This window comes from Vombatus ursinus, unplaced genomic scaffold (assembly GCF_900497805.2).
Source record: "Vombatus ursinus unplaced genomic scaffold, bare-nosed wombat genome assembly UNPS02014158.1, whole genome shotgun sequence".
In the NCBI taxonomy this organism is placed as follows: domain Eukaryota; kingdom Metazoa; phylum Chordata; class Mammalia; order Diprotodontia; family Vombatidae; genus Vombatus; species Vombatus ursinus.
Window position 1 is genome coordinate 2,089,437 of NW_020953936.1, and position 24,062 is coordinate 2,113,498.

General features: G+C 34.6%; 1 protein-coding gene across 3 annotated transcripts in view; it reads left to right on the forward strand.

Moving 5' to 3' along the window:
* Window positions 1–24,062, forward strand: part of ZCCHC7 (zinc finger CCHC-type containing 7) — a 278,477-nt gene that overhangs the window by 240,438 nt on the left and 13,977 nt on the right. For all 3 annotated transcript variants that reach the window (XM_027859088.1, XM_027859089.1, XM_027859090.1), the window contains exon 6: window positions 123–158. In XM_027859088.1, the coding sequence (XP_027714889.1) occupies window positions 123–158 (36 nt within the window). The remainder of the gene's footprint in view (window positions 1–122; window positions 159–24,062) is intronic.

Here is a 24,062-nt window from a genome sequence, read left to right on the forward strand (position 1 = left end):
TTTCAGCTAAGCTTCTTATTTTGCTGTGACCGACACCAGTGGATACTGTGTTATGCCAAAACCAACAGGCTGTAAAGCACCTTGTTTCATGCTCCCAGCTGATCAATATTTTTATTTTCCAGACTTGCCCAGAAATATGGAGGCAGTATCACCTAACGGTAAGTAGAAACACCTTTTTTATTTTCTTCTAGACCCAGCCTATTTACTCTTCTGTGAACTGCTGACCATAAAATATAGACAAGCATCTTCTGCAGGAAGATAATAAACATCTGAAGAGTTTTTGTACTAGAGGAAGCAATAAGGCACTCTTTTTTTTTCCTCAGCCCACCCCCCCCATCCTTCCTCTTCCTATTCTTCAAAGGTTCCGATTTTTTTTATTGCTGGCATCATTTAATGATTACATCACATTGCCACTGTCTTCCAATCTACTTTTGTTATGATGTTAAAAAAATTAAAATTTATGTTGAGAGCCATAAATGAATTAGGTAGCAACTCAAGAGTCTTTAAAAATAAAAAGCTGTGTTATCTGCAACACACATACCTTCAATATAATTTCTTCAGTTTCATTAAATTCTGAAAATATGAATTTTAAAATTAAGGTTAGAAAAGTTCTATACATCTTTCATGAAGGATAGTTTAGTTTCTTTATCCTCCAGCCACTCTCAAGTCATTCAAGGTGTAAAAATGTCTACTTGCTACCATCTAGGCCATTCATTTCTCCTTTTTATCATCATTTGACGCTAAGTAGAACTATAAAGCACTCTCTTGGTTTATGATAGTTTGCTGCAAGATTTAATTGGCTAATATTTGAGGATTGTGAAGTCAATTCACTTTTAATATTTAGCTTAAATTATGTTTTCACTAATTCATTAACACCTTGTCATATCTTATAGTATCTTAACTGACTCACAGTGTAAGTTTTTGAAAAAATGGCTGTAGTTGTATAATTTAATTAAAACTTATTCCTTGGGCTTTTAAATATTTGACAACTTTCACATGAAAGCTAGTGGTAAAATAGGAAGGGAGAAATGCGTGTATACATTGTTCTATTTCTTGACACTCTTACAGATTTTGGGGGAAAAAGCAAACCAGCAAACAAGTGGACTTGGAAAGGGCCAGTTCTGTTTGTACTTGTTCTTTGTCTTTTAACTTAAGAGATGAAAAGTTAGTAGGAAAAAAAGCAATGGTTGGGATCATGTACTTACACTTTCTTTTGTTATATATGCTTTATTTCTTTAAAGACACTCAATGGAAAGCAGTAATTCCTTTATCATTCTTTAGTCCAGAAGAGAGGTGTCGAGCAACATTAGATATACCTCCCTAGCTACTCTGCTTTAAGCACTTTATTTATTTACAGGGTATCTCAGTAGTTATGTATTTTACTGTTCAGGTTTTTTTCCAGGTCCATGACAATTCCCTAATAAAATAGCATTCACATATCTTATTCATTTGTAGTGTAGGTTGTCTTCATTACCAAAACAACTATCTACTTATAAAAGATTTAAAAAAAGAAACCTTGAAAATTAGCAAATGAAATAATTGTGCAGTTTTAAGGTGGTTTCTTTTTTTATTAAATGTAAAAATTTCCATCAAGATAGTATTATATAAATGTTGTGAATATAAATTTCATAGTCACATTAAGTTTATATCTTACCTATATTACAATAGTTTCCTTCACCTATAATCAATAGCTCTCGATATGATTGCTTTACATGAAGTCCCAAAGTAATTTTTTATAATGGTTTTACTCTCTCCATGGACATTTTGTTTTCCATGGTGGCAACTTTGCAACCTGTACTTAATTGAAATATGATCATGTTTTGCATATTTTAAGATCTCAGATTTACTTACAGCAAAACTAATTGCATCAATGTTTTTGTTACATAATACTTTATAATATTCTACTTTTTATCCTCCCCCCTCTTTTTTTCTAATGACACTCCTGTGTGAATGAAAATAGATACAAATTACTTTCACCTGGGTGAAGGAAGTATTTAAAGATTATGTTTACTTCATAGGTTGCCAGAAATGCAGTCTTTAAAATGAGTAGTTTGTTAATAGGGAGAAAAACACAAAAGGGAAAGAAATTTTCATCATGAACTATATATAGTGCAAAAATATAGCTCTAAAAATAATTTACTCCAGACTAGAGTATTTTTCAAAAGATCATTGAATTTGACATCATAGTTTTCAAATACTCTATATAACATGCTATTAAATGGATGACTATGTTGGCATACAAGTTCAAGGACAAACGTTCAGTGTTTTATTCCTTCAGACACATTTATAATGTTTTTATGTTTCTGTATCTAAAACAGTTACAACGAAGGTGCATATAAAGTATGCCTTAGCATTATAAAGCATGATATTAAAAAGTGTGTAATTAAGCAGTATGGAAGCCTCTTGGAAATAGAACCAGAATGCATGGTGATTTTATTCATCATCAGCCTCTTTTCTAGGAGATGTACTGCCACCTATTGACTCCTAGTAGTTCTTACACTTTCATGTAACAGCCGCAGGAACAATAACCAAAAATATAGCTTATGTTGCAATTGCTAATAGACTTTCATGTGACCCAGTCTGTGGGTCACTATGGAACATTCAAAAGCTAAGACTCAAATCAGTTTTTCTCCTCTGAACATCCATCATTGCAAATCTCTTGGAATGGTAAAAGCAAGTACAAACAGAATATTGGAATTTAGTTTATAGATCATTGTTCAGACTAAGGAATCAAATTTTAATTGCTGTAGGTGAAATATAAAAGTCTGTGATTATTAAAATTCCATTCATGGTAAAAGTAGAATTTTGTAGGGTTTTTTTTACATGAATTATAGCATTCATATATCATTAAACATAATAAAACATATTTTGTAGGGAAATGGAATTGTATGATGTTCCATTTTGGGAACTTTAAAAAATGTTTAAATGAAGGCCTTTAAGATATATTTGATTCCCACAAATAAGACAGATGTTTTTAATACAAACTGACAAGACCTATTTATGAAGTACTAATCTATTTTTCTTCATAATCTGACACCTTAAAAGATCATTTCATCCCTAAACATACAAATAGAAAGAAGGACTAGACATATTCAGTTGCTGTAAGTAGAATTATTTAATGGTACTGCGTTAGGTATTGCTTAAAACACATTGTCCTGGAATTGGCAAATACACTGAGTAAATTCATTATTTCATCTTTTTAATGAGACGAATGAGATAGGTCTACTCAAGTATGGATTGAACAGTTTTTTAACCAATCTTAACCACACATCATCTATAGGTAAATAGCCTCATGGGACATATAGTAACATAATTCTTCTGAGGGATACATGCCAATAAATTTAGATGGTATTCCCTATTTATGTAAATATATTCCATTCACTGTGATTTCACCTTTCTTCTTATATATTTCAACTTGTAAAATTATATTCACCAATATGTTGATTATTCACATCTCAGTTCGGGGTCTACATGGATTAAATAAAAATAACAAGATTCTAATTTAATTAAATAAAAAAATAGTTTTGACTTGTACCAGGAAAGAGGTTGACAATGTTTAGGAGAAAGTCTTCAAAACAGCAAAACTTGTGTTTTAATTTCTGATATTTTTGAGAATATACTTCAGTTGATTTTTTTAAGCAGTTTTTTTTTGCCTTGTAGATAACTAATTCTTGATCTTTTTGTTTACCTCCATTCAATGATGTTCAGGCGGTAAGACCCCTCTCCCAACCCCTATCATTTCTAGCCTCATTTATATTGAAAATCCTAAGGCAAAATGACCACCAGCAGAGTTTTACATCTAACAGAATTCTTAGCTAGTGGATACTGTAATTTGACATGCTTTTGACAGTTAGTTAATCTTATTTAATCTATTTATGTAAAAAAGTAAATCAGGAGTTGACTGTTTTAACATATATTAAAAATAGAAAAAGAAAATACTTTTGATTTATTTCTTTGTGTGCCACTGTCAAAATAACGTGCAACTTACCATCTTTTTTTAATTTTTTTGTAAATAAAAGTATAAGCAGCCTAGACTTCAGAAAATCGTGGTTCTATCAAATATGACTTCCTTATTATAATTAAACTCAGAATTCACCTTTACTTTAAAATATTTGGGTTATTTAGGTGACACACTAGCCAAAAACAAATTGCCTTGCAGTTAATGTGGAAGCTGTGCTTAAAAGTGTTTGGGGAAGAATAATTGTTTTCTTGCCTTCCTACTCTGGGAAGTAGAAATTGGACAAACTTACATAAGGTCAGGGTTCACTAGTAACTACCATGGGCTTACCTGAGCTCACTGAATGACAGTTATCATTAATGACATTTTGTATACATTAATATTCCATTCCATCTCACTGACTAAGTTTTCTTTCCTTATTTTCAAGATATAATTTGGAAATGGATTTTTTTTTTTTTTAGTTTTACGTAATATAGAAGTATGTGCACATCATTGCTTTGTAAGTTGTTCCACCAAGGCTTCCTAGTTCCATATGGTACAGCAGAATATTCAAGAGAATAGAATTTAAAATTAAAAGTATGTTAAATGTTTTAAACAAAAAAAAATGTAATTACATAGACAGAGGTAGATTTGGTAGCTATGTGAGTGTGGTTAATGAAAGTTTTTGTCCTAGGATTTTGGATTGAAGTACAGTGAATAATACTTATGCAAACACCAGTTGATAGAGTAGATAATTGTTATTTTAAAATAAAGTAATAGAGCATCATAATAAATCACTTTAAATGCTTATTTCAAACAAGTTTTTTAATGATATAAAATAGATTTCCTCTAATTCCACATATATGAGGTACCTAATATTCTTTTCCATGGTCTTTAAAGGCCTTTATTTATGACTTTGATTACTAGCATAGTATCTACTACAAAAAGTATTTTCAGTAATTTAGAATATATTACTTTGGAAAGTAGAAGGGTAGTTTAAATTTTAACTGTTTTGGAAAGTTGGAGTATTTTTAGTTGATTGATCTGAAGTATCTTTAAAAACATTTTTTCCCATCAGTTGTTGAGTCTACCAATATATAAATTATTCCAAAGGTAATGCTTCACAATCAATTGATAATTATTTATTAAATGTTTGCTATGTGACTGGTACCATCCTAGGTGCTGGGGATACAAGTACAATAATGAAACAAGGAGCTTACATTCTAGTTAGTAACAAGTTAATAATTTAGAAGCTTTGCTTTGGTATTTAAAAATTACTTTGCTAACTTCCTGAGGAACTAAGAGTTCTGTTACATAAGTAAGGCATAATAATTGTAAAATGGATGCTGTACCGTAACTTTTACAGTAAACTTCCCTAGGTCCCAAATGGCTAATTTGAGGAGATAGGCCATTATGTCATATGTGACATAATTACCTTTTTTCAAAGAATTGGAAATCAATAAAATATGCTTCATATTGTTACCGTATTGAAACCAAATGTACTTGTTTGCTAGTTTGCTTTTATTTCTAATTTATAAAGGGTTTTGGAAAAATAAATAAGTGATATAAACATTTTCCCATTCTTTTATCACTAACTTTCATGTAAAAGAGAAAAGGTGTCATTTTTAAAACCCCAAGGAATAAGTTTTAATTAAATTCTATAACTATGTTTAAATTTTAAAGCTTTCACTGAGTGATAGTTTATTTGATGATTTACAAGACATAATAGGATTTGGCAGTGCTTCACTTATTCTGAACATGGTTTTCATTGTATAGACCTAAAAATAAAAGTTGGGATGTTTTGTCTTTTTGATTGTTTGAATTCCACCTAAATTAGAATTTTACACATAACAAATCATTTTTTCTGTAATACTATATTTGAGATCTTAGGGATAATAATTATATTTGTATAATTATGTTTTAAAAGCAGTTTTTCAAATAGCAAAACATATACTTATAAAGTTTTTAGGTAACCAAAATTGACAAAATTATAAAATTACTAGTGTAAAGTTCAAACTTGCAAAGGAAGTTGATGTTATATTGGTAAGATAAAAACTTTCACAGAGTCATTACTTTGGTTATAATGCAACCAATTGTATTAATTCTACATCTTTACATATAGACTAACTACTACATATTTTTAAAAATCTGTCACAAGTAAATCATTTTGACAAAATGTGTCCTTGGAAGATATTGGAAAACAAGAACCAAAGCCAGTGTATTTCAAAAATATTAATTCTATTAGATTAAAAAAATACATCAAAAACCAGTTTCCCAATGTTTCTGTAAAATGAAAAAATGGTTGTTGTAAATTACTTATCCATGTGTTATTTTTCATAATTGTCCCAGAGTATCTATGTCGTTGATTAAGGTTCCTTTGGTTTGTAAGAAAGGTATAAAATCTTTATGTAAAAGGGAGAAACAAAGAAGAGTATAATTGGCTTTGAATGTTGCTGCTTTTATTAAAAAAAGAAAAGAAATTTAGGATACAACAGAGTACACATTTTTCTTCCTTTCAGAGAAAAATCGAATTGTCTTCATCTCCCAAGGCCTAGGATTCCTGATTTGGTTTATTTTCAATATTTTACTGCACTAATCGTTTTTATTTAAGTGAAAAACTAACATAACAGAATTTGAACATAATTTCTTTGATGTTAGTATTTAGCTGTCACGTTAACAAGCAACTAATGTCCCTCATTCTCTTGTAAATTTAGATTTCAGCTCCCTGAGGATGAAAGTTGGGTAATCATTCTACAACTAGGAAACAGAGTTATTTCAGTCTGAATTAAGCCAGAGCAATCTTTTACAATCTTCTAAATGTCCTTAAATTCTTAATAACCAGTGAATTTAGGAGATCCTGTAGTACAGCAGAAAGAGACCTGGATTTGGAATAAAAGGACCCAGTTTCAGATCCTAGCTTTGCTGTTGATTACTTCTGTAACCACAGGCAAATTACTCTCTAGGGCTCAGTGTAAAATAGGGAGGTTGAACTAGGTGACCTTTAAGGGTCCCTTCATGCTCTAAATCTATGATCCTATTAGTTTTGTTTTCATTCTCTTCTGAATTGAGATTCAGCCTAGCATAGTGGAAAGAAAATTGGCCTTAGAGCCAGGATGAGTCTGCATTGAAATCCCACCTCTGTCAGGTACTGGGCTCTAGGACCCTGGGCAAGTCATGTAACATCTCGGGGCCTGAGACAGCTCTCTAAAGCACTAAGTGACAACACAGCTGAACATCTGCTTTGGTGGAAGTAATTTCCTCACTGGGAGTTCTCTACACCAATGATATCACACAGGTCCAGTACAATATGTTAAATCAAATAAAATCATTTAATCTGAAGATTAGAAACAATGGAAAATTGTCATGTGTGTTTTTTTTTTGCTTTTGGCAAAAAGCACTGTTTTCTTTATACCTTCAGCTTAATTGCTACAAAAAGACCAGTATATTTAGAATTTACATTATTGGGTTCAGGTTTCACTTCTGCTTAAGTTTTTTCAAAATACACATGTTGCTATTAGTTTTGTTCTCATCCCCAAGAAAGTATTTATTATTAGGATAATAAATAGGTAAAAGAAAAGGTAGAGAAGGGCACTTGGATTTGTTAAAGTATTTTAGTGCTATCATGTACAATAGATGGTTTATTATTTTTTTTCTCCCAAGTGTGCTTAACATATGTTGCTAAGAACAGAGATTATAATAGTCATTTAAAAATTGTAAACTCATGAGCTCATTGGCAAAATTTGGTTGAAATCAGTTTTATCTGGACCTATGATTTCATCACTATGGTGAGCTGGACAGGGTGGAAACTCCTATCAACACAGATTCACATAATCCCATCTATTAATGATCTGAAGAAATACTTTCAAGGACACTCAGAGAGTAAATAATGGAGGTGTTGATCATGTCACAAAGCTAATAGGTGTCTCGAGGCAGCACTTGAACTCAGATCTTTCTGACTCCAGAACCAGCCTTTATCAACTAGCTACACTATGTTGCTTCTCAAATCAACTAGTGTGTTTTTTCTATATTTGGATAGGCTCTGGGTCTGTATTTTCATTGATACAGGGAACCCGAGGGTAAGGAAACTTCTTCTACCAGTGCAGCTTAGCCCCTTTTCTTCAGAAATTTGCCTAAGGTCACACAGCCACTCTGTATCAGAGAGAGGACCTGAATCCTGGTTTTTCTAGCTCCAAGACCAGCTCTCTATCCATTGTGCCATACTACCTCTGGTGAGTGGGTGGGTGGGGTGCCATTTAGAAGTCTTTTGTCTCTCCATCAATTATTTGTTTGTTTTTTTAAATACAATCGTAAGAAAAATGGTTTTAATATCAAATGGTATACTATTATTGTATTACTAAGCCAACCCAAAAAAGCAGTGTCATTGTTATGACGAGAATTTAAATATAAGTATCAGACTTAGATCATGAGTGGTATTTTAAAATTAGACCTTTTTTCAAAGTGTATGCTAGTTTTAGGATTTTGAATTATTCTATTTCTTTAAAATTTGAATCTTTTGAGTTCTTGCTTATATGACTCTTTGGCATGTCATTTATATGTATATAATGTGTACAATAATTTTAGCCATTTCAGCATATGTAGGTAATCATTTTAAGTGCTCTCCTTTACGAACTAACCATCTCAGTGATTATGATCAGGTGAGTACAATCAGTGATAGAAGCAGATGTGGTGTAGCAGATAGCACTGAACTATCTTATCTATTTTGGATTTTAATAGCTATGTATGTGATTTAGTAGATGTCTACATGATTGATAGTTTGATAAGTGAATCGAAAGCCAGCCTTAGTGCCAACATAATGTAATACATGCTGGCTCTGTGACTCTGGCCAAGTCACTTTACCTCAGTGCACCCAGAAAATTACTTAAGATCACAAATTGCATAACAGTTTATCTCCATTGATAAGAGAGTTTCCTCATTGGGAATTACCTGTACCAATGCAGTCACACCAAAAAAATGAATTATTGGCATGTTAAGTTTACATGCGTTAAATTTCATATTCAGATATGTGCATGTACACATGTCTAAGAGATCTTTCTTAAATATTTGAAAGTCACTGAGATAGTCATAGGCATTTTCAACCATAACCTTTAAATATGATAAGCAATCTTATTTAGAATTTGCATATTATGATTCACTAAAAGTATCCATTGTCCTAAGTAGTTAATAAAAGTTTTCAAGTTCATGCATGTTCTTTTACAGCAATAAACTCTAATTTGGAAGCGTTGTGTAGTATAGAAGCAGCAAGAAGATAGGACTCAGAAGACTTAGGTTCAGAACCTAACTTGCTGCTTATTGTGCATACATAAACGTAAGCAAATAACTTCAAGTCCCAGCACCTTGTGTTTTCTCACATGTGTAATTAGGGTTGGACAACATGTTAAACAGATAACATTGACTAAACCCTTCCTGTGTACAGAGCATTGTGCTAGACACTAAGAAAAATACAAAGTTTACCCAAGATACCTGCCTTCACAACAAAATATAATATTATACCATAAATGCATTAGAAAGTTTTGGGGGGGAAATCTGAGATGATCTTTAAAGGTCCCTCCAGTCTCTAAATCCCATGATCCTAAGTATAAAGGAAAAAAAAAATACAGTGAAAGAGAACATAAAAATAAATGGGTTGTTGAGAAAATCTGATTGAAATTTTAAAAACAAATGTTATTGGTCATTTAATCTGTCATGTGCATGTGTGTTCCACAGTCTCTGAACCCAGTTGGTTCTCAGTCAACAAGCATTCATTTATAAAGTGTCTACTATTCACCAGGCACTGGGGAATAGTAGCCAGGGAAGCAAACTTTGGTAGTCACCAAGATTGTGAGGAGAGGCACAGAATAAAGAGTAGCATTGGTAATAATGAGAGACAGCTAGACAAGCAAGCACACACACAAACACACACACACACACACACACAACCCCTATTTAAGGTACAGGAAAATAATGTTTGTTCTACAAGTACTTTTTCCTAGGCATGGGAACTATACTTTGATAAATACTACATAATAATATGACCAAGTTTAAGAATGCTACTTCTAATAGAAAATCATCAGAATACTTAAATCATATTTTCACCTTCATTCTTACGGTCAGGTTCTGTTTTATATTTTTGTCTTTGTATCCCTAGCACCAAATACATGGCCATATACTTAGTAGATGCCTAATAAATGCTTGTCAGAATTGCAGAATAATGTACAACTCTACCAGCAAGCCACATAACAAAAATACAAATTTAGTCCCTAGAAACAATTGTAATCCTTTGGATTACTCTTTGGAAACTCTTACATCACCTCGATGATAGTGGATCATGTTGGTGAATTTTTCATTTCTTTTATCAATTTGGCAAATTGAATTAGTTGTCCTAGGCTCCCAAGTAGGATCTCTTCTACCTTTTCGTAACTGTTTAATTATTGTGCACTTCTCTATGTGTGCATATGTAGATCTTCAGATGTATTTTATAGAAGTGTGAGAGGCAGTGTCGCATAGTAGACAGAACACTTGCCTTGGAATCTGGAAGATCTGGATTCCAGTCTTGTTACTAACATATACTGGCTCAGTGACCCTGAGAAGGACATTTAATTTCTCTCTACACAACTTACAGGGACTATCAGTTGTAGCGATGTGGATGTTCTGCATTGTCAAAGCAAATTTCCTTATCCAGGAGATCCCTGTATCAACACAATCACAGATTCAATCCCTATTCTTTTATATAAATAACCATTTTTTATGTGACTTTAAAAGGTTTTGTTTTGTTTTTCTGACACAAATATTTCATCCCGTAAAAATTTTCCATTGGATAAATTGTATTCCAAATCATTACATGGCATTCCTTCATTGTTTATACATTGAAACCTTTGATTTACATTATCATAATTTATACTTTTAACCTGGATCTATTAATATACAAATTTCCCACTGTTAATACTCCATCTCATGGGATTTTCCTTCTTCCCCTCACAAGTCCTGAGTAAGAAGAGATTTATTTTAAAACTAGCCCTTAGCAGGCTGAATTCCTAAACAAGTGCTTAGGAATTAGCATTCTCTAGTGTTTAGCACCTCCTTTAGAAATATATTGCTGACTTGCAATCAACTTATGGATGCTTGACACTTTAGAGATGTTCCTTTGAATGGTGCACAAGCTTAAAATGAGGAGGGACTCTGTATTAATTTGGATGAGGAAAATCCATACTGACCATTCCATTCAGGGCCAGCAGTATTATTTTTTAAGTCAGTATTAATACACAATGGTCATTTTCTTTGTTAACATTATTTGCCTCAGTTTTTACTTTTGATGTGTTTGCAGAATTTCTCTTCTGTTTCTAGAAGTGCATATAAGAATTTTTGCTGCATTGCAAATTTGACATTTTAGAATTCTGTTTTATAGATATTTAGGGAATTCTGGGAACTCAATCAACAAGCATTTCCTAAATGATATATTAGGTAACTATGTGCCAGACATTGTTTTAAGAAAAAGCAAAAACAGCCGCTATCTGTAAGAAGCATTCTAATGAAGGAAATAGCATGTGCATAATCTTAATCTCCTTAATCTTAGTGTTTTCCCTCTGACACCGTCCCCTTTTATATATCCTGTTTGTACATAACTGTCTGCATGTTGTCTCCCTCATTAGACTATGAGCTACTTGAGAACGGGGGCTAACTTTTGTCTTTCTTTGTATCTTCAGAACTTAGCATAGTACCTGGCACATAGTAGTCACCTAATATATACATGTTGACTGACTGACAAAATCAGTGCATATAAAATATATAGAGAACAGATAAAAGATAGCCATATATAGGGAAAAACACTGGAAGACACAGAAGGACCAGGAAAGGGCCCCTTCACGGAATACGCTTTTAAGAACTGACTCTTAGAGGTTGCCAGTGATCCCCATGGGCAGAGTTCAAGAGGGAGAGTGGTCCATGCTTAGGGAGAGCCAGTACAAGGCCACAAAGATAGAAAATGGAGAGGAGTGGTATATGCAGAACAAATTGGTTGGATCATTGAGTACATGGAGGGGAGTCATGAGTTAAAAGATTGAAAATATAGGAATAGGAATAGGGCCAGGTTGTACAGAGTACATGTCAAACAGGAATTTATGTTTTATTCTGGAGGCAATATGGAACCATTGGAGTTTACTGAGTAGGGAGAGAGATATGGTCAGAGTTATATTTTAGGAAAATCACTTTGGTAGCCAAATGGAGACTGGATTGGAATAGGGAGAGACTTGAGACAGAGGGTACAATTAGAAGGCTGCTGCAATAATACAGACAAGAGGTGATAAGAGCATGAACTAGGATGGCAGTTTTATCATGGAAAGAAGGGGACCTAAGCAAGAGATGTTATAAAGGAAGAAAATACAAGATGTGGCAACTGATTGGAAGTGTCAGGTAAGTAAGGAGTTGAGGGTGATGTGAAGTTTGTGAACCTGGGTAACTGGAAGAACGGAGGTACTGTTGAAGTTTAGAAGAAGAAGGGGTGGGAAAGGAGAAAGGAGTTCCGTTTTGGACATGTTGAATTTTGAGATGTTGGAGTCTGCAGTAGGTGGCACGGAACTATCTATCACATTAGGAGTTAGGGCTGATTAAATAGATCTGGGGATCATCCACATAGAGATAATCATTGAACCCATAGGAGCTGAGGAGATTACAGAGTGAGTACCTCAAGAAAAGAGGGCCTCGGACACAAGTTTGGGGGACGTCCAAAGGTATTGGAAAGAATCTGCAAAGGACCCTAAGAAAGTAGTAAGAGAACCAAGTGAAAGCAGAATCACAGAAACCTAGCTATTAGAGAGTATCCCAGAGCAGAAAGTGTCCGGTGCTCCAAAGAGATTGAAAAAGATGAAGATTGAGAAAAGGCCATTAGATTTAGCAATTAAGAGATTATTGGTAACTTTAGAGAGAGCAGTTTCATTTAAACAATGAGGTCAAAAACCAGATTGCAAAGAGTTTAGAAGGGAGTGAGAGAAGTGGAGACACTCACTGAGTAGAAGAAGAAAAGGGAACAAGCATTTATTATGCACTTGTGTGCCAGGCACTGTGCTTAGTGCTTTACAAATACTATCTTATTTGATCCTCACAGCAGCCCTGGGAGGTAAGTACTATTAAAATCCCCATTTTACAGTTGAAGAAATGAAAGTAGAGATTAAATGACTTGCCTGCAGCTAGTAAGTGTCTAGGGCTGGATTTGAACTCAGGTCTTCTGACTCCATTCTATCCACTGCACCACATAGCTAACAGCTTTTTTGAGAAATTTAGTTCAGAAGTAGAAGAGAAATACAGATTGATAGATAGTAAGGGACCTAATGAGATTTTTTTTAAGGATAGAAAGACTTAAAGCAGCAAGGAAGTAACTAATAGGGATAGCTTGAAAATTAAAGAAGTAGAAATGATGAGGGTGGTCTTCTGAAGAATACAGGAGTGGGGCAAGATTGTGGGTGCCTGTAGAATTGTTGACCTTGGCAAACAGTAGAGCCCTCATCATTGGAGACTAAATTGAAAGAAGAAAGAGTTAGGAAAAAATGGCTGGGGGATATGAGATGAGGCAGAAGAGAGAACCAGGAGTTCTTGATGAAAGGCCTCAATCTTTTTGGTGAAATAGGAGGGGAGGTCTTTAGCTGAGAAAATGGTGAGAGAGGGTGACATAGGAAGCTTGAGGACAGAAAAAAAAGGTTTGGAACAGCAACTGTGGTGAGCAAGATAGGAAATCAATTGGGAAGATTCCCTTGCTTCAGTGAAGGACCAGTAGAGATTAGCTCTCTTCCACTCAGCTGTAGAAATGATCTTCCTAAAGTAGAGGTCTGACCATGTCATTCCATTATTTAATAAATTCCAGTGGCTCACTGAAATGCTAGGATCAAATATAAAATATTCTGTTTGACTTTTAATGTCCTTCATAACCTGGCCCCTTCCTGGCTTTTCATTCTTCTTACACTTTACTCTCCCTCTTTGTAGTCTATGATCCAGTGACACTGGCCTCTTTGCTGTTCCACTACATCTCCCAACTCCATGCAATTTCAATGATTATCCCTTGGGCCTGAAAGCTTTTCCGGCATCCTTTATAACTAAAGTCCCACCTTTTGCAAGAATTCCTTCCTTGTCCCCCCTTCCTTCTGAGATTGTTTCCAAGTTATCCTGTATATATTTTGTTTGTATGTAATTGTTTGCAATTGTTGTCTCCCCACTTAGATTGTGAGCTCTATGAGAGCAGACCCTGTTTTGGCCTTTCTTTATATACCTAGCACTTAGTGTAGTGACTCGCGCATAATAGGTATTTAATACATGCTTGTTGACTTGATTGTCTAGCATAAATTTGTAGTGGAACCTATCAACACGAATTGATCATTTCTCTCAGTTCTGATCAGCAGCGCCTGAGTGGGAGCAAACAGGCAGTTAGTGAGGATAATGCAGGGTTGGAGTTTGACAGGAAATAATCTCATTAGGATAAGGGAACAAGAGATCAAGAGCTCATTCTGCACTTCATGAGATACAAAGACAAAAAAGAAACATTTCTTGCCCTCATGGAGCTTACATTCTGTCAGAGAGGAGGAAAAACAATTAACTTGGCACTGATATTTTGAAAAAATAGACTTGCTTTCTGTGACGTTCAGGTTTAGTTTTGCCAATGCAAAAGAACTGAATTTTTTTCTTTGTTTATGAGCCATTATGAGGACTAATCATTTTAGCCAATAACATAACAAGAAATCTTTATAACCAACTCCTTTTTTAAATGGAAATGGACACGTAAAATATATACGATTTAAAAAACATGATGGGATAATTTGGGGGCGGAATACAAGTGAATAGCATATTTTGTATTTCATGTGGAAATGATAGTCACTTATAAGCAAATAGAATCGTATAAATCTTTGGTTCCTGCATATATGTTGAAAAAAATGTCCTAATCCGAATCTTACCACCAAAAAAATTACAAATGAAACTTCCTGTCTAGAACAGAGTAGATAATAAATCATCTTAATCTCCTATTTACAAGTAAGAAAAAAATAACTTCTCAGGTTTTTCTACTTCAAGTAAAACCCTTGCAGTCTTAGATTTAATGGTGCATGAATGCCTGCATATTACTAAAGCCAAAAAACCAACAAAATTCTTGGGAAGATGTTATGATATTAGATCTTTGTAAAATATTTTCTGGATTTCTTTAGCTATGTTGAAATTGCAGCAAATAAGGGAGTAAAGAATTTAAACATTGTCTTAAAGTATGTGATTTGCATCCCTTCAATTAGCATTTTTATTTTATATTTGTTTATTATTCTGAGACTAACAGACAAAATTGAGCATGTTTTAACACCATCACTCCTGCCTTTTGAGTGGCTTGTTGCAGCTATGTTATTTCCAGCTTTTGTATCTTGTGTTTAAGAGTATTTCATTAGAGTAAGCAGAACTTAGAAAAAAAAAGGAAGGCTGTGAGTCATTTAAAATAACAGTAAAAATTAAAACCTTGGGGTTTGTTTGGTTACATTTATCTTCTGATTTTACAACTAGTTCTAATAGGTTTGTATACAGTTTGATACAAAATGTATACATATATTTGAATATGTTTTCTGTGTATATCTTTTAATATAGCTTTAATATATACTAATATATATGTTTCAGTCACTAATAAAAATCAAGATAAAATATACATGGATTTATGCACACATGTGTTTGTGTGTGTGTTTTCTTCCTTTCTCATCCCCTCCCCCCACATCCTTTCTCCACGCCCTCCTCATCCCTCCACAGGCTTCAAAGCTTGTGGTCCTTTTCTATCCATGTACTAAAAGGTTTCTTTGTAAACCAGGCCATTTGTCCATCATTGTTTGAGGTCCAAACAGTGGTAAAATACCCTGTCACCGATCCCGAGTGCTGTGAATGGCAGCTCCTCTCTGGACAATTGGCGGAGGGGCCGAGAAATATTCCTGAGAGGATTATTTAACCTTTCAATTTAGAGGGCACAAAGCCTGGCTGATTAATGAACTTTCTGATGGGCGCTGATAAACGGATCTATTTCTTTATTTCCCCTAAAAGTGATTCCTTCTCCTGTCCCATATTACTATAATCTTAAACATAAAATGTGGCAAATAGATTAAAAAACAGCACTAAAGAGTTTATCTGGCTGGCAAACTGAAGGAGCTAAATTAAAATTGGTAATGAAAGCAGTGGCTGAGCCTTGTATATGGTTTTTAAATGTACTGTGTATTTTGAAGAGACTTATTCTCCGGCTTGCCTGGTAATGACTGCTTTGGGTGCACAGTCCGGGGCTGGTTTCTGTTATCCCCCCAAAAAAATGAGTTGTGTTATCTGGATGACTGCAGACACATACGCATCCCCCTTTCTCACTGCATGGGCAGACAAGGTCGATAGCATTACAAGGTATTTGTGGCAGCGCTTGTTTCAGTTTTCAGAGCTGCCAGTTTTCAACCAGATTTGAATTACAAAAGAAGAAGCTGGCATGAAAATTGAAAGGGTTTATCGGCTAGTCTGAAGCCTCATAGCACATTGCTTATTTATGCAGTCCATTTGCACCAGGAAATATAAAAAGGAAATACATTTTAAAAATAAGGTCATAAAGACCCAGATATGTTTAAGATGGCAAATAAAATATAGATACCTATAATATCTTTCCAGGAAACGATTTCACTTAATGTTGCATATTACTTAAGAAGAGCATTTATGTTGCTGTCATAAATTTGGCGTTTGTGTCACTATGTAGGTAGTCTCTGGGGGATTAAGAAGGAAGCCTTTGCTAACTTACTTTAAAATTAAAATCGACAGAGGAGAGCTCTGTAGTTTGAGCGCTACATTGGAAATATTTAAATAGGGTGGTAAATTAAACTTAAACTAACATTTTTGCATTCCATGTAAAATTAGCTATGGGCCAGTGAATAAATGCCACCACCTTTGGAGAAAATTGGGATGCTTTTTAAGCCATGAAGATTTTGGAGCATTCAGAGAGTGAATTACTGTTATCCCTACTGTCTTGCATATGCTCATTGTTCTCTACTTACTGAGATTTTCATTTTTGTTCTCTTCTACCAAAAAAATTAATGTTTCCCTTCCTGCATTGCACATTACCAGATACTTATATTTTGTTCTCCATGAAGTAGTTTTTCAGATTTTGTCTAGTGCTTTAATACTTTAGAAATAAAAATAATAATAATTATTATCTACATCTTCAACAGTGGAATTTATACAGCAATTGATATCTGTTCTGTGTTAGGGGAGCGTTGTGTGATTGAAGATATACACACACAATCTCACACTGACACCACGTGTATGTGTTCAAAAGAAGACATATATATTTAGAAAGCCGTAGCTTGAATAACCATAATGGGTATCACTGTGGTCATTTACAAGTTTTAGCCCTTTGGTTTTTAGAACTTGAATGTCCCAGTGGGGGAGGGGGATTTAACTGTATGTGCCAAATATCAAAGCAATAAAGCAATTCTGCTGTATTTAGAATGAATATTTCTATTCAATAACATATCATCCAGTAAAATAAATAACCCCTAGCCAAACAATGAGAAATGCAATTTTAGCGTTTTTCCTTTTTTACCAGCAACACCTTTCTGATGTTTACATGGTCTTATCTAATTGTTTCATGTGGATTTTTAAAAATCAGCCAAAATATCAAAAGCATATATGACTTGTACATGTTAATGATGTGCTGTACATTTTTTCATGAATTTTCATAAGGGATTTGTTCTACGTAGCATGTGTGGCTTAATGATGTAATCACCCGATAGACTAGAAAATGCTCCAAAGGAGACGTTCCAGTCTGTTGTGTACATAATACAGGTTTCAGAAATCTGCCTAATTAAAGAATTACCCAATGGATTGAGAGTCTGTAGGGTACATGACATGGTTGGGTTTTTTTTTTAAATCACACAAAATATTATGTGTATGACACTAGTACAGTGGCTCTCAACAGAAGATTTTGATGTATGGAGAAAATAATGTGTAATGTCCACTGGAATATAACTATGTTTGAGTTTGTTTTTTCTGAGAAGAAAATTGAAACTTTAACACTTTCCACAGTCTTTTGCTAATTTTTTTAAAAAACATATATCTGTAAAGCAAAGTAAATCATTACTTTTTTTCCATATAAAGATAAGTACAGAAGGTAAAGGCTTTGTCCAAAAGCAACCGAAAAAAATGGACATACCTAAAACAGGACACAGGGTTCCTTGCTTCCAGCTAATTCCATACCCAGTCACTCTTTATTACAAATATTGGGACTGAAACCCTGCAGCAGGAAGGAAATTTAAAGTAAAGCTGAGCTATCTTCTTTTAGTTGTTCTTTGTCCTTTTTACAACCCACAGAAATTGTTTTGGTAGACCACCATTCTTTATTTTTTCCGTATAAAGAATGAGTTGCATTCTCAAGTTTGTCCCTCTTCTTGACCTTCCCACTATTGAGGTGTGAGGACACTCCTAAATTTATTTTTCACAAAGCCAGTATAATATGTGGGAAAGTGTGGCCAGTCTCGTGGGTAGTCAAGGAAAAAAAGCAGTATTCTTTGGCAGAAACAAAGTAAGTGTATTATAAATATAGGCTGCAAACTATAAGCAGATTTGTGTGTGACCTTGGTTAATAGCTAAATGCTAGTAGGCAGTTGCAACTCTTTTTATTCAGTTGTCAAAACCATGTCAGTAGGTTGTTTCAGCTTTTGGTTTGGAGTGGCTCAGTAAAACTGATTGGATCAGATGTTTTAAAATATTTGCATTTTTATGTCATATAGTAGATGACACTTGAAGAATAAATTGATTTGGAATACGTTGAAATAATAAGGCTACTCTTAGACATGAAATCATACCTATTTAAGAATTTTGGTACTTAGCACAGTAACAAGTTTAGAAAAGAGCTAAGCTCTACTATGTAATTTAAATTTTGTACCATAACGTGTATACGTAGTTGACTGTATAATTTATGTTGAATGTAAAACATTCAGGTCTTAGTTTTTGTTTTTTATATTTACATTTTTGCATATGGCAAACTTGGCTAATTAATAAAAACATATAGTCTAATCTTTAAACCATATGAATGGATGTAAAAATAAATCTGTTTTGTGTTCTTTAGAGTAGAAAATTCTCTTTAATTAGTGAAATTGATTGCATATCCTAGGTAATAATGAGCTTCAACTAGATGCAAGGCCTCATTGGATCATAGTCAGTTTAGATAAGGGCATCTCAAGGTCACAGAAGGAGCTGCCCAGCAGGTTCATTTACATAAAAAATTACTGTTCGAAATAGGACACTGAGGCAGCCCTGACGTTTTGGTCTCTTGGCCTTTGTCATGGAGATTCCTGGTTGAGGAGGGAGGAAGGCCACTGTCCCAGATAATGATTAACTGTTTTAATGGCATTCATTCATTCATTCGGCACTAACTACTCATGCAGAAAAAAGGGTTATGTAAAATGACATTAGAAGAAAATCATTTGTAATCGTTGCATCGGGCTGCACTTTGAGGAGACATTAGAAGTAAATCCGTGGCGTAGTAGGCTTATGCTTTATCTTCTGATATTTACTGAGTTTACTGGGGCATGAAAAGCTTTCAGCAAGAATAGCAGATGGGGATGGACCTTTCATAGGTAATGCTATCTACCAAGTTATTACTTCTATATATTGATAGTAAAGTAATCTCCAAGATATCACCCTGCAAATATAGATTATTTAAATGTTTGTAACCCCCCAAAAATTATGACAATAAGGCACTACCTTTCATAAATACTTCATTTGGTACCCACCCATTGGATAATACTCTTCAGATATATACTCTTTGAACTTAAAATTTTTTAAAAAATTTGTTCCCCTTGCATTTAACTTTTGTAAGTTGTAGACATGTATAATTGTAGTCTGAACTGGAACTAATCAATTTAAACATCCCCCCACAAATTGGACATTTTCTGTTAATTAAAAATAAAGACATAGCCCTGAGGCAGAAGTATAAAGTCCCACAAACTTATATTTCAGAGACATTCAGTAAGCCTGAGGAGTCTTGTTAGAACATAGTACGAGAACTTGTCCACTGAAAATCATTACTGAGTTTTCAATACTGTATTCTAATATGGAGATGTTCTCTAATTAGGTGAGATCTATGCTGATTTCATTTCATTCTCGTTGAGTGCCTGGTGCATGATAGTTTATTAAAAAGAGAGCATGGAGATAGCATTTGTCATGTCATTTACTAATTAATTATTATGAAACAGTTTGGAAGCTCATAGCACAATATAAATACTGCTGCTATTTTTTTATTAGCAATAATGGAAGTTTTTCACTGGTGACATTATTCAGATGAATGAACATCCAAATGTTTGCATTTCATCCAGGGGCATATATAAACAGTGGTGTTAAACTTGAGGGTTTTGAACCAGATCACTCTTTGTAAATAAAAGGTATAACATGTACAAACATGCTGGCAAATCTTTAGCAAAGGGTATCTTTGTGGCTGATACTGTACTGCTGAGTTTCTGTTGACACTGAATGTCACATGTTTGTTTAAGATTTTCCCAATGTATAAACTACATTCTGGGAACATTGAGTGCTTGTGGAAGTCTTTTATTGATCTGTTCCAATCATTTAGTATTCAAAAACAGTAATTTCTTACAGAGTACTAGTGACCTGAAAGAGTTAATGCAGCATTCCAGAGCACCCAATTTGTTTTGTGGATGTAGTGAAGATATCAGAGTATTGGGTATATTGTCTACTACCAATTCTTTCTTGCACACCAAAACGTTCCTTGGTCCCTTTCTTTCATGTTCCATGGCCAGACAAGCTTATCAAACATATGTTTATAGAATGCCTGCTAGTTGCTTTGTATACTATTCACAAACAGTGAATATGGACTTTGCTGGGTTGGGTAAGGATTGAAATAGAAGTATTGAAAGAAGGCATTAGGGATGCCACTTGTTCAGGAGAATAACTAGGTATATATAATGTTCCTGGCACATTGCTTCATTAGTAAGAGCAAAGCTGCAGAGACCAGAGAAGGATGGAAATGCCCCCCATTCTTGTCTTCTCCATAACTTCTAAATGGTTTTATGTGAATCTAGTTTTCCGTCTGCTGGTCAGGTACCTAGATTCATAAAATAATAAACTTAGGCACCAGAAACACAAAATCTTCTAGGTAAAGATTCTGAGGTTTCTCCATAGCCACTATTTTAATATCTCAAGAAAACAACCTCTTTCTATCTCTCTCTCTCTCTCTCTCTCTCTCTGTCAGAAAAGTAGCATTCCAAGTTGCCAGGAATTACTAATAGAAAAATTATATAATGTGAACTGTAGACTTTACTCTGTGAAGTTACATATTTCTATAATTATTATCACACACATATAAAATTTAACTAAATTTTTAAAGTATACAAACAGTACTCTTGAGAAAGAAAAAACTAAGCTACTATTTTGTTTCAGAAAGGATAACTGACCTATGAATCAAACTTATACCAAAAATCCTTCAGATATGAGTCTCATCAAAATCAGTCAGTTCTCCCAAAAGATCTTTTTTGCAATTATTTAACCTCCTGATTTTCACATCTCTAAATAGGGGTCTTGGATTTAATGATATTTCTCAAATCCCACCTACCTCTAACTTTTTGTGATTCTTACTGAGAAAATCATCATGAAATACTAAACAGTTGGGTTGAAACAGATTTCATTTGATTTGGTCAGTTAATAAATAAATATCTCTGCATAATTACTGAGCTGGATAAAGTATTTTATCAGCATTTAAGAGTTTAAGAAACTAACTACAAATCAGCTATTTTTAATTGTTTACAATAAAATGAACACAAATGTGTTTGTGATAGTTATTCAGAAGTGTTCTGTTATCTTCTTCTCTTGTGCATATGTTAAGATCATATAAGATCCTTTGATAGAGTCGGTAACATAGAGAACTTTATTCAATAAATCCTCTGATTATCACTATCAAGTGAGGCATAAAACAGGAGGATATATGGTCACCAAAGAAGTTTGTCACTTTTATGGAAGATGTCCAGGATGGAGTCCAAATAGAAGTGGATTCCCTAAAAGTGATGACGTCCTCCATATATTTCTGTCTGTGGATGAAAGATACTGTCCTAATTGCATCAGGCACAGGATTAGTGAGCTCTATATCCAGTCAAAACTGTCCAACTTAACATTACACACAGGAAAGACCAAGTAAATAAAGAATGCCCATTAACTAGACTACAATATATGCTGGATGGACATTCATCCTGCACATTTAATGGACTCATTATAGAACACCTTTATTGAGCTGTTCCATCAGTACATATGTCTTAGACAGATACATGCAGGTGGACAATGAACCAGGCCCAGAAATGAAGATGGTTCACAGCTTTCAGTGATCCCAAATTGCTCTCTGAAGAAAACTTCCTCTCTCCTTTTTTTAGCCGCAGCTTCCAGTGATGCTTTATGGCTGCTGATCATGGATCAAAGCCCAGTGGAGAAAGTGATAAGGCAAAGAGTCTGTAGTTAATTGTAAAGAAAATTTGCATATGAGAGGTGGTATAGACGATTCGTCAGTGCTTTTATGGATTTATAATCCTTGCAGTGGTGCAGATTCATTCTACCCACGTATTCCCATAAATCCACCTCAAGCAGTCCATTTAACTTTCTAGGGTCTTCCCCTAAATTGTGATTTAATTGGTGGAGTGGAGACAATATGAAAATTGTGTAATTCTTAGCACCTGTGGCTTCCTTTGCCGTCACTCTGCTTCTGTAGTAGCAGAAGCAGAGAGGCCTACATAAGACTGAGGACCACCTTGTGTTTTTCTTTGTTTTATGGGCTACATTGGCTAAAGGGTTTTTCACCAAATAGCTAGCCTCTACTGATGAGCCGCTTCATATACATTAGTTTAAAAGCCCATCCAGAAGAGTAAAAACTGTCCTACTTACACTTCACTAGCATAGCCTTCGAGAACAAGGGATGCCTCCATACAATAAGATACCAGAATGAGAGTTTTCTAAAAGATGTCATCCAGCAAATACATGATCAGGAAAGGAAGCAGGCTGGACATGTAGAAAGTACAAGAGATAACAGATGGACAGATGAGGACTGCACTGGTATACACATAATGTCCAGAACAGCTGGAGGAAGTCCTCTAGTACATGTAGTGGCCTCCTTACAGAGAATTTATGGCAGGACATGGGTATTCAGCTCATTGGATTTGAAAGTATGTCAGTCCCCTGCTCAAGAAGCATTAGTGGTTTCCCATTGCTTCTAGGCTAAAATACCTACACCTCTGCTTGGAATTAAAAACCCTTCACAATCTGGCTCCAGCCTCTCCTTCTAGGCTGCCTACATACTACTCCACCTCACAGACTCTATCCTCCAGCCAAATCGGCCTGCCTTGTTCCTCCTCTACAAGATTCCATCTTGTATCTCTGTGCCTTTGCATAGGCAGCTCCTCTCCCTGGAATACTGTCCCTCACCTCAGCTTCTTAAAACTTCTAGCTAAAGTACATTTCCTTTAAAATGCCTTTCCTGATTCCCTCATATTATTAGTCTCCCCCACTCCACAAAAATAAGCCACTTTGTATTTATTCTTCAGTGTCCTATGTTTGCTTATCTGCAAACACACGTTCCCCCAGGAGATCATAAGCTGCCTTGAGGGCAGCAAACTCACCTTTATGTATCTCTAAAACCTAGCACAATGCCTGGCACGTAATGGGCACCTAATAAATGCCTCTTGATTTGTTGAGCTAGGATCTGCACTTATGGAAGGAATGTCTAACATTAATGAAATTATGGACTGTTAAAGCCTTATTAGTGAATCAAAATTTGCCAGCCATTGCTTTCTAGTTCTGCCCTTCAAGGTCAAGCAAAATAATTTGTTTCAATATGATAACTCTTCATGTTTTTTAAAACAACCATCATACTTCCTCTGAGTCTTCTCTTTTTCAGGTTAAACATCCCTAGATTGTTCAATCAGCTCAACCACGCTCAACCAGTGTGATGCCATTTTAAGTCCTCTCACAATCCTGGTGGCACTCCTGGACATACTAGAGTTTTTCACTATCCTTCCTAAAATATGGTGTCCAGAAATGAACAGTTTTCCAGATGTGCCTTGACCATGATTGGGTACAACAGGAATATTACTTTTCTCACTTGAAA